Source organism: Xiphophorus couchianus, chromosome 9, assembly GCF_001444195.1.
Source record: "Xiphophorus couchianus chromosome 9, X_couchianus-1.0, whole genome shotgun sequence".
NCBI lineage: Eukaryota > Metazoa > Chordata > Actinopteri > Cyprinodontiformes > Poeciliidae > Xiphophorus > Xiphophorus couchianus.
In genome coordinates this window covers 14109881-14124418 of record NC_040236.1, presented here as the reverse complement: position 1 = coordinate 14124418, position 14538 = coordinate 14109881, and the positions used below count along the sequence as shown (strand labels likewise).

The 14538-nt window shown below is 39.9% G+C and overlaps 1 protein-coding gene across 1 annotated transcript; it reads right to left on the bottom strand.

Annotated features, from left to right (window-relative positions):
- Positions 1-275: 275 nt before the first annotated feature.
- Positions 276-14497, bottom strand: cdc34a (cell division cycle 34 homolog (S. cerevisiae) a). The gene is made up of 5 exons (XM_028027993.1): positions 14034-14497; positions 4556-4642; positions 3915-4012; positions 2882-3016; positions 276-2787 (listed from the first exon to the last, which is right to left on the bottom strand). The coding sequence occupies exons 1-5, from the start codon at positions 14214-14216 to the stop codon at positions 2565-2567; spliced, it is 726 nt and encodes a 241-aa protein (XP_027883794.1). The 5' UTR covers positions 14217-14497; the 3' UTR covers positions 276-2564.
- Positions 14498-14538: the final 41 nt, after the last annotated feature.

Below are 14538 nucleotides of genomic sequence, written 5' to 3'. Positions count from 1 at the left end.
AAACAGCAGTCAGAGATTAGCAACGTTGATTAAAGTTGTTTGTTGTATGGCAAAAGGAGAGGGAATTATAAATGTAAACTTCTGACACAAATTGAAAATCCAAAAAGAGGAAAGAAAGATCCAATTCTTACATGTCAGAGATTACTCAGGGTTTCACGCATTCATCCCCTTCAGCACCTGCAAAGGAGCACAGGAAATGAAAAGATTGTTTAAAAAAAAAAAGACTACAAAAAACAAAATATGAACTGTATTGAAAATAAATAAAATCACCAATATCTAATAAAGAGTTTTATTTCAGAATTTAAATAGATTTACAAACCATAAGAAAAGAAGATATAAACAAGAAAACCAAACATCAAATGATCGTCAAACTATCCACAAGTGCATATCAAGGTAGAGATTGTAAACAGTCCTTTGAAGCCAAAAAGTAAGTACTCCTCCCATCCCCACCTCGTCAGGTTCACTCAATTGGAATACAATTTGTTGGTGGTCGTGTTTCCTGAGGTTCTTAGTTAGTTTTTTTTTTTTTTTAATCAATCAAATGCTGGGTTTCCCCTCATTGGTGTTTCAACCAATCAGAGATCATAAAACTCAGGGGGTGAGTGGGAAGGAAAGATGACTAGAAGAAAAAAGAAAAAACAGTAGTCTTACAAACAACAAATAAATTCCATTCTCCAAAAACGTAATATAGGGTTGGAGACCATTAAAGGTCATAAAATGGGAATCGGTTAGTGATCCAGTATTAATAACTCATTGTGGAGAAAAAGGTTCTTAAAATATTGTGTGCTTTGTCCTTTGGATTGATACAACATTTTGGTTGATTCTGCTTCAACATTTTACTTCTCCACAATTCCATGAACAAACTTGAGTACGGTAAAACAAAAGAAAAAAAGATCAAGTCAATAATCAAAATACTTATGAAATCTTTGCAACTCATATCAAAATCTGAGGAGACAAAAAAAAAAAAAGTACAACTAAAACAGAAGTGAACCCTCAGGCCATTCACAATGTGACAGTTTCAGATAAAAATCAATTTCAAGGACCTTTTTACCTTGCACACATTCCCAACCATTAAATCATACCTAAAACCACAAACACCTATCAGCATGCTAGTGAAGAACCAGTGTCCTGCTCATGCTCAGATAAAGACCCATCCTGAACTTCCTTTTCACATTTTTCAGCACATCTTTGAAACGATCTGCGGCTATTCATACAACGGAAACGGTTACAGTAAAGTTCAGCTTTTCACTGGAAATACTGCTGGTTGTTAGTGGTGTACAATCTCCAGTCCTCTGCTGGCGCAAAGGAGGCTGAAAACTAACCAATAAGTCTAGAAATTCAACCGACTTTCATTCATTTTTCTGCCCGATCTCAGCTGAGACGACTGGGTTCATTGATTCAGGTGAGTTAAGATGGCTGCAGCCCAGTCCAGCAGTTCAGGGGTAAGAAAAGAACAACAATCCTGCTTGTGCACACACTCGCCAGTAGGAGGCAAGCTCTGCGAAAGATTGCAATGCAACTCCTCTGCTGTGGACGTCTGTGCTACTCTGAGTGGGAATGACGAACCAACACTGAACATAAAGACGGATCCAGCTGCAAGCGCCACTTAAAAAAAAAAAAAACCCTCAGATCCTTTCCGACTGGAGTTTGGTCTAACTGCTGCAAGGCTCTGCTTTACTGCCACATTGAAAGCACTGCATGCAACACCAACTCAAGCTCTGACTGCATAGATTTGTTTTCATTTTTAAAACAGCACACTGGTAGCATGATCTACATTTGACTCGTGAGTTCAGCTTACACCCCGGATAAATCTAACAGGTGCCTCTATAAATAAGCAGCGAGGTTATCCGACAGAAGTTTGAACCCTTAAGTCAGAGCTTGAATATCACTCTTCTGGTCGAGGCTTGCTTGGACTGGTCACCTAGATCTAGGATAAAGGAAGGCACAAGGAAGTGTGAGTAGCTTGCTGAAATGGATAACTTCCCCGTTCGGAGCAGCCCAAGCCCCGCGGCTTTAAAAGTCAAAGGTGAAAGCGTGTCAGGGCTTTGAACCTCGTGCTAAATGGAGGTCGCGCATAATATGGCTCAAGCAGAACAGTTTGCCTTAATTAGCTTCCTTTGTAGACACGTTCCTGTTTTACAGTGATCTGATCTGTTGCGAAAGAGAGAAACTTGACATCTGTGGAGGAAATAAGTCTCAGGGCTTTAAGAGACTTTTCTGGACATTTTAACAGCTAACAGTGCAGAAGTATTCCTTTACATTTGTCCTGCTGTTTGTGTGTATCATGTGTAACCTCTACTCGGATAACATAATGAAAATGAAAAAGAACATGAAAGAATCCAAAATAACTCTGCTGCTGTGTCGTCAATGACCCAGGCTTTAGTGTGCATTCTGTGATTGCACGCAGCAGACGCTGGACAAGCAGCCTCGTGCCAAGTGTGTCCATTAGCAGGAGGAAGGGGGTTAAAGTTCGGTCCTTGACACGAGAGGGAGGCTTGAGTGTGTGTGGGTACGATCGAGACGTGGTCAGGGGAGGGGGTGGGTGATGTCACAAGGAGGCGTGGTCAGGAGTCCTCTGTGCCAGAGTCATCCTCGTCATAGCAACAGTCCTCATTGTCTTCCTCCTCATCTTCGTCCAGCTCCTCGTCATCATAGTAGTCGTCGTATAAGAGGTTGGAGCCGTCGTCTGTGGGTGGGACTTGAGTGCGGACGCAGTATTCGTCCAAGGTGGTGGGAACTTTGACGCCGTCCCGCTCCGCGTCCGCTTTGGTCGACAGCACCTGTTTCCTTTGAAATGGGGGGGGAGGAACAAAAGCTTTGAGCCAGCACTGTGCAGCAAGATTTGGTTTGAATGACGCTGCGTGTTCTCCCCTCCCGATACCTTATAATCTCGATATATTCTCTGTCTTTCCCCTTGCTGTCCCTCCATTTGCGGTACATCACAGAGGCGTCCACGTTGGCTGGGGAGAATGTGTTGGGTTCGTTCAGCAGCGAGATGACGCTGAGCAGGATGGTCCTGGGGAACAGGCAGAGGAGGAGGATTAACATGCAGAAAAGTAATGCAGAATGAGTAGAAAACTGAGACGAAGAGGACAGAGAGGTAAAACAAGACAAAAAAAAACGCATAACAGGACTAAACAAATAAACAGCAACAAAGAACAAGCAGGAGATTTTAGCTCATACAGCCTCTCGTTAGAGATGGTAATCGGTCATCAGCAGCCTGTACAGCACAGAGCCAGAAATATGTAAAACACTATTTTTCTGCAAGGTAGTTAGAAATTATGTCTGAACTAAGTGGAAAAAATACAACAGCTAAAGATTGTTAAAACCTCAAAATAATTCAACCATAAATCATCTAAAATATTGGAGCGTATTTATGCAGTTTTGGATGAACATGGCTTATAATCTGCAACAGATTGATTAGAAGGGGACTAAAATTTTAATTGATAGTGTTACCTTCTATAAATATCTCTTTAGCCAACTGTAAGTCAGATGATGTGACATGTTTATTTTAAAAGAACCCCGACTTCTCCGGGCACTACAGTCAATCAGTCTCACCCCACCAATGAATTTGTATTCAACAATTCCTCACAAGTATATTAAAGTAAAAACATGCAGGTAAGATTTTATTTTTGCCTTTCTGTAGCCATAGAAGCTGCCACCAGCACAAAAGCTCATCTTATTTAGAAGAGATCAGCATCAGGTCCTTCATTTTAAACCAACTAAAGTGTTTTGTTTTAATCATCATTCATGAGTAACTTATTCTTTTGATATATAACCTGTTAGTCATGTAACAGGAAAGTTAACCATTTATTTTTGCCAAATAGGCAGTTTTAGGTTTAAATATTTAACTAACAAAAATATGTTCTGTTGAAAGAAATTTGATGAGTTTATTTCTTGCATCTGAGGATTACCTGACATTCTGCGTGGGGTTCCACCTCTCTGAAGGGAGTTCTCCACTCTGAGGATCGTCCACCGGTGGATGTAGGATAGAAATGCACACGTCTCCATTCTGCAAAGAAAGCAGCACACAGCTTGCTTACACAAATAATTTAACTATTCAGAGAATGCAATTGAAGAAAATATTTTTTTCTTAGCTTGTTTATTTCTAAAGACCTTGAGCTAATTTCTCTGTAGAGACGCAGCCTTACAGTGGTGATTCTCTTGACTTATTGTGCAATATGAGGGGCTGCAGCCTTAGAGCACAGGGAGTGTAGACATGAGTCAATACATTTGAAGCATTGAAAACCAATCTGTGATAATGCATAGAATATCAGTCAGCAAATACAGCATCTTTTTATATCTGTCAGAAACAATTTAGGCTGTGTTTTCAAGTTTTTGTCGCTATTCCCAGTTATGCTATGCTATCCTGTTTAACATGAAACCCTTCTGCCAATCCCCAACGTGGCTTTTCAGTGCTGCAGAAATACAGAATTTCAATCAGATTTAAGAAGAACACTGACTTCACTATTACCGAGTAATAAAGAAGATAAAGAGCATAATTCGAAGTGGAGTTCACAAACTGTAAAAATAAAATTAATTTAATATTCATTACCTCATAGATGTTGGGATGCCACATTTTGGTGAGGAAGCGAAAGGCAGGTGGAGAGTACGGATAATCAATAGGAAACTTGATCCGAGCCTGAGGACGAGAGAAGAAACATAGGTGATGTAACAGGAAGTTCAGTTATCCTTCTTTGCCGACATCAAGTAAATCACAAGTACTTCCAGAATCCAGACAGAAGAACTTTGGGAAACGTTTCCAACCAGCTGAGGTGGGCTGAACTGTCCAAAATATTGAACTGCAGTCTGCATAAAAAAAATACTTTAAAAAAAGTGTACAATATCTCAATCAAAATGAACTGATTTGAGGCTATATTTGGTGGATTGCTCTAAAGCATCTGCAATCTGCATGATGATATATTTGGCCATTTGGGTAGAGTCTACCATCCTAAAGTTCACGAAGGGCGCTTAGGACATTGTAAATAAGGTGAAAATCCAGAGCAATATTTAGCTTTAATTGCAGGTTTGATTGGAATAATTTTTCCTTCATTAAAAAGAAACCACTTTCTTAAAATTGCTGCTTACATCAGGATTTTGATTTTATTTGCCTTAATCCTTCAAAAATGTACAAAGACAGCCATATACAGTAAGTGCACATTTAGAAACACTTATCCAGCAGTCAGAACAAAAGGATTCAATCTGTTTTCTTGTCAAACTACAAAAACTAGAGTCAACAAAAGGCTGCTGAAATACTCTTGAATATGTTGCCAGTCACCTCCAACAGCAATTTAGAGAAAAAACAAAAATAGTAACTGTGGAGTCACTGTAAGCCACTCCAAGGTGGCTGCACACAGAGGAGCTAACGACGGTAATGGAATACGGTGTGGAGGAAGGGAGAGATGGAGGCTCGCACAGCGTGTGGAGCTCAGGGAAACAGCGGTGACTGGGAGGAGGGGAGATTGGTCCACATAAAGACGGCTCAAAACAATCCACTACTCGCATTCATGTTCTGCTATTATATGTCCCAACAGTGAAGCACTGCCACATGAACAAGTAATGTGGAGAACCAGTGTGCAGAGAGCCCCCCTCACCCTTTCCTCTACACAAACAGTGTCAGGAGAGACGGGCACAGCAGGGGATCATCCACCAATGGGACCGATTACACGTATGCACAGAACGCAGCAGGAACCGTTCTGCTGATACCCATGTCAGATTCACACACACACACAGTTGCCTACATTTGTTGATTTAGCATGGTCAGATGGCGTGTGTGTCTGTGTGTGTGTGTGTGTTGGGGGGTGAAAACAAGTGAGTAGAGGGGGTTGGGTTATATTTATATATAATAAGGTTTTAGCCTTCTTTGACTGTGTTGCATAACTTAAGCCAAATTAAGGCAAAAATCTAATTCAGCAGCTCTACAAGTGTGACTAAAACTCTGTGTGTATGCGTGTCCTGATCCAGGCAGTGTACAGTAAAATATAAACATTTGGCATATATTACATAAAGGGGATCAACAATCAGGAGAAATAATCTGCTCTTCCTCATGAAACAGCAGTAGAGAGAAAATGCTGACATGATCACAAATATGGAAAACATTAAATCCCTGGCTCTGACTGGTCTTGGCAGAAAGCTGGCCGACAGGCAGAAGCCAGGGTTCAAGGCAACACTGAACACATTAGAGGCTGGCAGCAATGCAGCAAAGAGGGGAGAGCCTGCAGGGGAGGCGGACAAAAACTGTACAGCATCAGGGGCTGTTGCTGGATGGTGGTCCTCAAAAACAAAAACAGTCCAAGAATTAATAGTTTGTCTAGACACTAGCAAACACACATAAAAAAGTAATCAAATTTAACCACCTAACTTTCTGTTCTAAATGTTTTAATACAAAAAGCTGAGGTGAATTTATATTCAACGTTTTACATATTTGCCTTTCTTTTTGGTCAACAAATCAAGCCCCAATTTCCTCAGACATTAGGAAAAGAAACAGCCACGTGCATTAAATGCCAGAAGCCCTACACAACTGTCTACTGAAGGGCAAAGTGAGTTTTTCTGTATTTATTTGTGCATCAGTGAGTAAACTTATTTTTGTAGATATCTGTTCATAGAAGGGCCAATATCTCACTCTTTTGGCTTCTTTCTGGAAATGCCTGTGCACATTTACACAGTGCGTCTTGTGAAAAAGGCCTCATTCATCACAACCCCGCCAGACTAAACGCAAGCAAACACTGTGTAAAGTGGAGAAATGCAGTGGTGCAAAAATGATTCCTTTAAGTACTAGAGTTTTCTCTAGTTAGTGTTTTTTTTCTTTCCTCCTTCCTACAAAATATAAGTTTCTATCATTTTAGGTTTTAATAACCCTCATGCCCAGCAGACACTAAGACTGATTGAGATGGTGTAAAGAAGCTAAAAGTGCAACAGGCAGCCTACTTGGCTCATTTGTTTTACACAACACTATGGAATTTGTATTTGCTTCCTCGGTACTTGGCAAACAGGATAGGAAATAAAAAAATAATAAAAAATACAGTTTTAGATATAAAACAAGGGCTCCTGCATGTTTGTCGAACATGAATAATCTGCATACATATTTTCCTTAATAGGCAACCAATACTTTCATTGAGAAATCCCCTTCATTGAGCCTTCAAAAGAATAAAACCAACATGAACTTGTTCAGAAACTTAACCCTATCTGTTGGACTGAGCCACATGCCTTGAATCTTTAACCCTAAGACCATGTTTCTGGTCCATCACTGTTCCTGCTTTACTCTACCTTAGATGGATAAAGACCACTACAGACAAGGAACCAGTCATTACAATTCAACCTTCACCACACTGCTTAAGTCATGTTTGTCCACTCTTGCTTCTTGCTTAATACGGCCAACCCACTAACAGGTGCTATTATGAACTACTAAAGGTTTACCCCACCTTTCACCCAATGACTGCTGAAGATAGAAAGGATATAGACAATAGCTTGATAATGAGTAGTATTAACTTTTGATCTCTATGGTAATAATGTCACTACCTGATCAATATATATGGCCACATATTGATCAGTTGTTTAGCGTTCTATTCCCTTTATGCTGCAAGGTGTGCAGCTGGAATGGTCAAACAAAGATTGTGAAATCAATAGACAGAGAGGCAGAACCAATGAACCTGTAGGCAAGAATCACAGCTAGACACACAAACAGCGTACAGTGAGGAGGCAAATGTTTAGAAAGATACATGTACCCGGGGCATGCTGTGGTGGCGCAGGGGGTTAGCACGCCCCACATTTGGAGGCCTTAGTCCTCGACGTGGACGTCGCGGGTTCAACTCCCGGTCCCGACAGCCTTTGCCACATGTCTTCCCCCCTCTCCTCACCCTCCTTCCTGTCTGCCTACTGTCGAAAAAATACGAGCCACAAAAAACTCTTTGGAGAAAAAAAAAAAAGATACATGTACCCAGACATACACACATGCACACAAAGCCCCAAAACTAAATGTAAATATTGTTTTTATTCCAAAATTTGTCAACTTACTTAAAGTTTTAAAAATTTTACAATTGCTAAACTGTGAACTGTGAAATAGTAAAATTCTTATGTTGGACAAAAAGAAATCCAAACATAATGCTAATAATTATTCTTTTTTTATGCACCTTTTTTATACAAGTTGCATTAAAAAAACACCTTAATTGTTGACCTACTTAAGAAAGAGTGCATCCAGGATTCAACCACTTATGCATCTCAGGGTTAAAAATCAGAGCAGCATACATGAGACAAACATTCAAAAACAAGATTCAGAAAAGATTTTTTCTACTAATGCTACTAGGAATCCAGAATGTGAGCTTAGTTGGATCATTCTATGAAAATCTTTCCTGGACTGTGACCTAAAAAACTGCCTCGAGTACAAAACAAGAATGAGACAGAGAACACACCCACCCTCTGAAAAATGGCAGCAAGGAAGAGTAAAGCAGGTCAATGAAGAGACCCTGAGAGGAACAACTCATTCTGTTCTCCTGCACCTCTTCAAGGTCTCTACAGACCTTAACCACACATACACACTGCTTATGGTCATCCCCAATGACAGAGGAAAACGGACCTTGAGGAGAGAGAAGAGCTAATGTCAAGCACACATGTTCCAGAGTATACAGTATAGCTAATCAAACAGGCTTCCAACTCGTTATCTAAATTCTAAAAACAAAGAAGCAAAAAAAAATTAAGTTGAACTGACGGTCAGAAGGGTTTTTATGACATTGAACTGCACAAACAGCCATTTTTCAGAGATACGATTATCACACAGCTAGCCTAAACAGGAAAGAAACAAAAACACTGCCAGTGCTTCGGGGGACAATTATAACTAGCTGGGGCCTCACACTCACCCCTGCCTGCACCAAGCTCTGCTTTCTAATGGTAGGGGGCTGCACTGTGAGGAAGGGATCTGTCTGCTCTTGAGTGAGCCGTTTCAGTATTCCTTCCTTTTTCCTCGGCCCTGCTCTTGTTTCGCCGTAACACAGCCAGAGGGGGAAACATGACTCTGGAAACTCTGCCCAGCCGATCCTCGTGCAGCTGGGCAGGGTCGTCTTGCCTGTACCCGTCCCTTGACTGCTGCTGAAGAAGAAAGCAAGCTAAGACGAAACAAAGACAACTGTTTGACAGGAAAGGGTGGCTGTTGGGTAATTATTAGAGCTTGCCATTATCAGCCAAACCAAATACTCTTCTCTTATGTTGTTAACACATGTATATGATGTAAAAAAAGTAATACATCATTGTGATAAAAGATTTTCCGTATACAGTGCGAGATGTTGAAACCTCACAATGCTCGGAAAAGAACACGCACTTTTCTTAACTTCACTCTACAATAGACCCGGGCCTCTCAGCCATGTCCTGGACGGCTGATCAATAAGAGAAACTGAAAATAAACATACAAAAACTGTAAAATTCATTACTAATCTAAATACACTGCTTTGTTTCGGGAAAAAAAAAAAACTTTTGTGGAGGAGACTGCTGTCATTTCCTTTTTTTGGTAGCCACAATAGCTCCTCAGGTGCTATGTTATGTTTTGTCATGACACATGCACCTCATGACGCATGTACCATCTGACACACGTGGTACATGTGTGTACCATGTGTACATGGTACACGTAGTGCACTAGTAGTGGCGCTACTAGGCAATGGCGCCTAGTAGCGCCATTGCTTTAGCGCTACTAGGCGCTAAAGCAATGGCGGAAAAGTTCTAGTCCACATTTTCTGTACTTACCAGCCATTTGTGTGTGTATAATGTTCGTCAATAAAATAGGGGCTTCAAGAAAGAGTTGGGACACTTTTTTTTTTTCATTTGAATCGTGTTATTTGATGACAGGGAGCAAAAGATGGAGAGGCAGAAAAAAATGTTTTCGGGAGCACGTAACAACAAATGGAAGAGTGAAGAGAATGAAGATGTAGAGATTTTCAAAGTGGTTTAAAAACAAGAGTCAAGTTATGCCAGTGTATGAAGAGAAGGCGAGGAAATATTCAGGTCAGCTGAAATTACTTCTAGTAAAGTGAATATATTTACAATATAACAGATGAGAAGGAAAAAAGAAACCTGTTTGTGGTTATTTTGTTGTTCAGACAGTAGCTAATCATGTGTTTAACTAGATGGTTAATCATAAAACAGACAATGAACTTGGCAGTGACACACTTGAGTTTAAATATCTTTACACCACAGTAATGTTGAGATTTATCTAAGTCTGATCAGACAAGTATCCAGTAACTGTTATCCAACAAGTATATCATTTAAAACTAAATTTTAATACTTTTTCATGTGGTTTGACTTTTTTTTAAACATACTTAACACAAACTTAGTCATTCAGCTGTGATGGTGGAGAAGGAAAGAGAGACAGACAAGGCAAGGCAACAGGTTTGTCTAATATTAGCTGGAAGTGTGAGAACAGCCACTTAATCCCAGGTGATTCATCAGTTCAGTAGCATTGTTTGTCATTTGATTAAAACTATTAAAGTGCAGAATAAAAACTTGAACCAGTTAGCAGACATCTCTACTGGAAACAGTGTTGCACAATTTACTTCAATTGATGCTATTCTTGACAAATGGGATTGTTACATGTTGTGCAAATGCAATGTCAAGTTTTTCCAATATTGTGCAGCCCTTGTGAGAATGATTTGTTGCTTTCAGAGATACACAAATCAGTGGGCAAGAGATCAGAATTAGTCATTTTTTTCTTGATCAGTATGCCAAATATTTATCCAGTTTAAAGCCGTAGCAGTTTTTCCACTCAACAGAACTATTCTTATTTTTACCTGAAGAGTGTATTGTTATCTGACAAGAAACATTTCCATTTAAGAACCTTGAAACATTCAAATCAATCACCACCTGGGGTAGCATGCTTGTACTACAAGAGTAGCCAAGTCAGCCGGTGTGCCCTGTACATGTCCCAGGATCACTGCCAGCTATGAAACAAAATGGTCCTCTGCCTGTAATCAAACACTCAGAGCAAGGGGTGGATGATTGGGGATACCTCATGTGACAAGGCAGAAGACGAACAGAAACCTGAGATGTGTCTGCTGCGCACAGCGAACGTTTAGAGGAGCACCTGAAACCTGCAGGCCAACGGCCAGTTTATAATCCTAATGCCCCAGTCACCGTGCACACAGCCCAGTTACCTAATCAGGATTGAATGATATTATAATATGTCTCAATCCACTGTGTGGCCTACAGTGACGGTGCAGTTGAAAGCAACACCCACTGAGAAAAAAGACAAACGCTGACTCAGCCAGGTTTCATTAGTATCTGCCCCTTTTCAGTTGAGCAAGGTAACCCGGCCAAAAAAATTTTTTCTCCTCCTGCCCGTTAGAGTAGGGCAAACTGGTTGGATGGAAACCCAGACAAGAACAATGAGTCATAACCATGCAGTGGATTTCACAGTCGGGATGTGCATTCCTGTCCCGACAAAGGAATCCTGTAGCACCCACACCGACACACAGAAACACCGTCCCCAGAGGCACAGGGGCCCTCTGCTTGTGTTCACAGGCTCCACAAAAAAAACAGAGGCGGACTGAGCGTACTTCTCAAGTACTGGAATTACTCAATCCCAAACAGCTGAAGGGGTGTTTTCACAAAAACAGATCCATCAGACTAAGTTGGACACTGCAAACACAGCCATTACAGCAGTAGTTTAAATTTAAATCTTCTGCTGATTCACTCATGTAATAATGTTTTCAAACTTGGGCTGTTTCACCAGATTAATAAAGGGCCATCATGTTTTATTTAGCATCAGTGCCAAGTTTCAGCCAGAAACAGAATATGATCATCTTTTTGCTGTTGAATCTATAGTTGATGATCATGTTATTTATTAAGTTTGAGATGAATTGACAGAAAGCTGTTTGTTATGGCAGCACCTTTTACAAAGTAGGTGTGTAGCTTTCAGTGGGATTTAAAGTGAGTCAGCTATTGTAATTAGCTTCAACTGTTGGGTTACAGTGTACATAAACAGGGTGTCAACTTTGAATACTCAGACATATAGAGTATCTTTCAAGAAACATATTTGATAAGTTGATCACTATCGAAAACATAAGCAGAGAAAGAACATCTGTTAAAGGTCTTTACTCTCGAAGGAGGAAGTATGTCAGCTAACAAAGTTATTTGTCACACAGAAAGGGAAAATCTGAACGGATCATGTATGCATAAAACTGGGACCATTTGGCAGGAAGTGAATCTGAATCAGAAAATGAGCAGCCTATCCTTCTCAAGGCTTCAGTTAAAATGAACACAAAGAAAGTGATTGAATCAGTTAGTGAGCTGACAAGTTTATCTACTGGGTACAGCATAAAGAACAGTAGAGGACAGATAACGCAATCAGATGAAAAAAACAAGTATGATTACGTCTGATTGCACATGAAAACAATCCAGATGGACTTGCAAGGTTACAGTTTTAAAGGATGAGCCAAAGCAAGACATTGGTGATGTTTTGAGAGAGATTCATTTTCACCAGACCAAATATAAACTCTTACAAAGAGAAAATTCTTTAAAAGTGGATGTGTTGGCAATGCATTGATATTTTTGTTTAAGTCACTTGGTTTGCCCAGTTTTACCCTAAGAGGTATGTTCAATAAACCATGAACATTTCTTCAAACAGGTGAAAATACTGTATTACAATGAACTTATTAGTAAAACTAAACTGAGTAATAGCTGTGTTATGATGGAAGACCTTCAGAGATTTAGGTCTTTTAAATGATTTTCAGAAACAACCCAGTAGTTCATGTTTTCAGGTAAATACATAAAAGACATGAACCGATTAATTGGCAAGCGATCAGCTTTAGTTGATAATCAGCAGGTCAGGGGCTAAATTATACATATATAGTTTTATATTCACTAAAAGAACTGCCTCTATGTTTGGTCTATAAATCCATAACCAACAAAGTCTACTTGGATGGACTTTCAGTTTGGTAAATGATTAGAGTTTGATTAAAAAAAAAAGAAGTAGTTGGGTTGGTGGATTGAGAAATACTACCTGTAGTTCACGGTTATCAATTTTAGTTCCTGGAAAAAAAAAATAATAATAGAAATGCGTCAAAATAACCCTTCCAAGAAAACCAGAAAATGATACCAGTAAGGACAAAAATCCAGTGCATCACTCACAACAAACCATAGTTTTAGCCTCTGCAAAACTGAGTGTACACGTTTTAAAAATCTGTAACTTCATTAATATATATTCTCTTTAGTATTCAAATAAAATAATCTGTTTTGTGATAAAACTATTGGAAATGTTTGCTGGCATACCTAATGTAAATGTCTGGATGGTTTGCTTTGACGATGAATACTGATTTTGTTCCTGCATATGTGTAATTTGTGACATCGATTTTCATTTACAAACTGCAAATGCTGACTATGAAAAAATGAAATGCATTTTAAGCTCTTTGACATACTAAAATTTGAAATAGATCTTTGCTGAACTTATTGCTGTGTAGTTAAAGCCATTTTGAGGAATAGGGAACAGTTAAATGTACATTGATGCTAAAGTAATCCTGATTACATCAGATTGGTGTGCTAAAACTGATTAGGTTATAATATTGCCAGGTAAACTATCTACATTTCAAAGTAAAGCAACCAGGGTTGTGTTGAGCACAAAGGAGATGATTGAATTAGTTAGGAGCGTCCCATTGAGGCGGGTGTACATCACAGCCTTTTGTTCCACAGTAAAGGTATCAATCATATCCCGACTGTAACTGTAAAGGTCCATAAATATGAATTTTCTGAGAAAAATTAGCCACAAGAAGGAACTTCTTTAGAAGTAAGCACTCACCATCAGACCTGAAGACATCTGACTGAGCAGAGTTGGTTTAAAGTTGAACAAAGAGCTGTGTTGTATCACAGCAACGATGAAACAGGAAACAACTACTAATTAAACAATGAGTTCACAGTAATAACTTTAACATGCTTATGTTGGGAACTGGTACATAAATGGTGAAGCCAACAAGAGTGCCGCTCCTTATTTGGGAAAGGTAGGAAAATTAAAATTCGCCGAAGAACAATAGATGTGAAGCTAGCTAACGTTAGCCACTCACCTTAAAATAACCACCCTCGTAGTGCGTGTTTGGGGGTCCGAATATCGCCACTTCCCAGTTGTACATGTCCGACTCGTCCACCAAAGTTATCTTGAATCCCTCCACCGGTTCATCCTGGAGGCTCTTCATCTCCAGCATCAGTGCTTTTTGTGAACTGGCTACATGGTGCCCATGCTGAGCCATATTCCACAGCGAATAATATTAATATATTTCGGCAACCCACTGCCAACTATGCCTGCGAAGGACAAAGCTAGGTCGGTGGGAAACAACGGCTACCAACGGAACAACGAAGCCCCCCGAGCGTGTTAGTGAACGTTGGTTTCCGTTGGTTGTTCGGGGAAAGAAAGGGGAAATAAAAAAATAAAAAAAACAGGCTCTAAAAAACCGCGACGAGTGGGCTTTATTTGGCCACAGCTGGAGCGCCTTCTTCCTCTCTTGTTGTGAAGGTTCCCGGGGAGCTCAGCACATTCTAAATAAACCTGCTCCAATCAAGTCAGACACTATG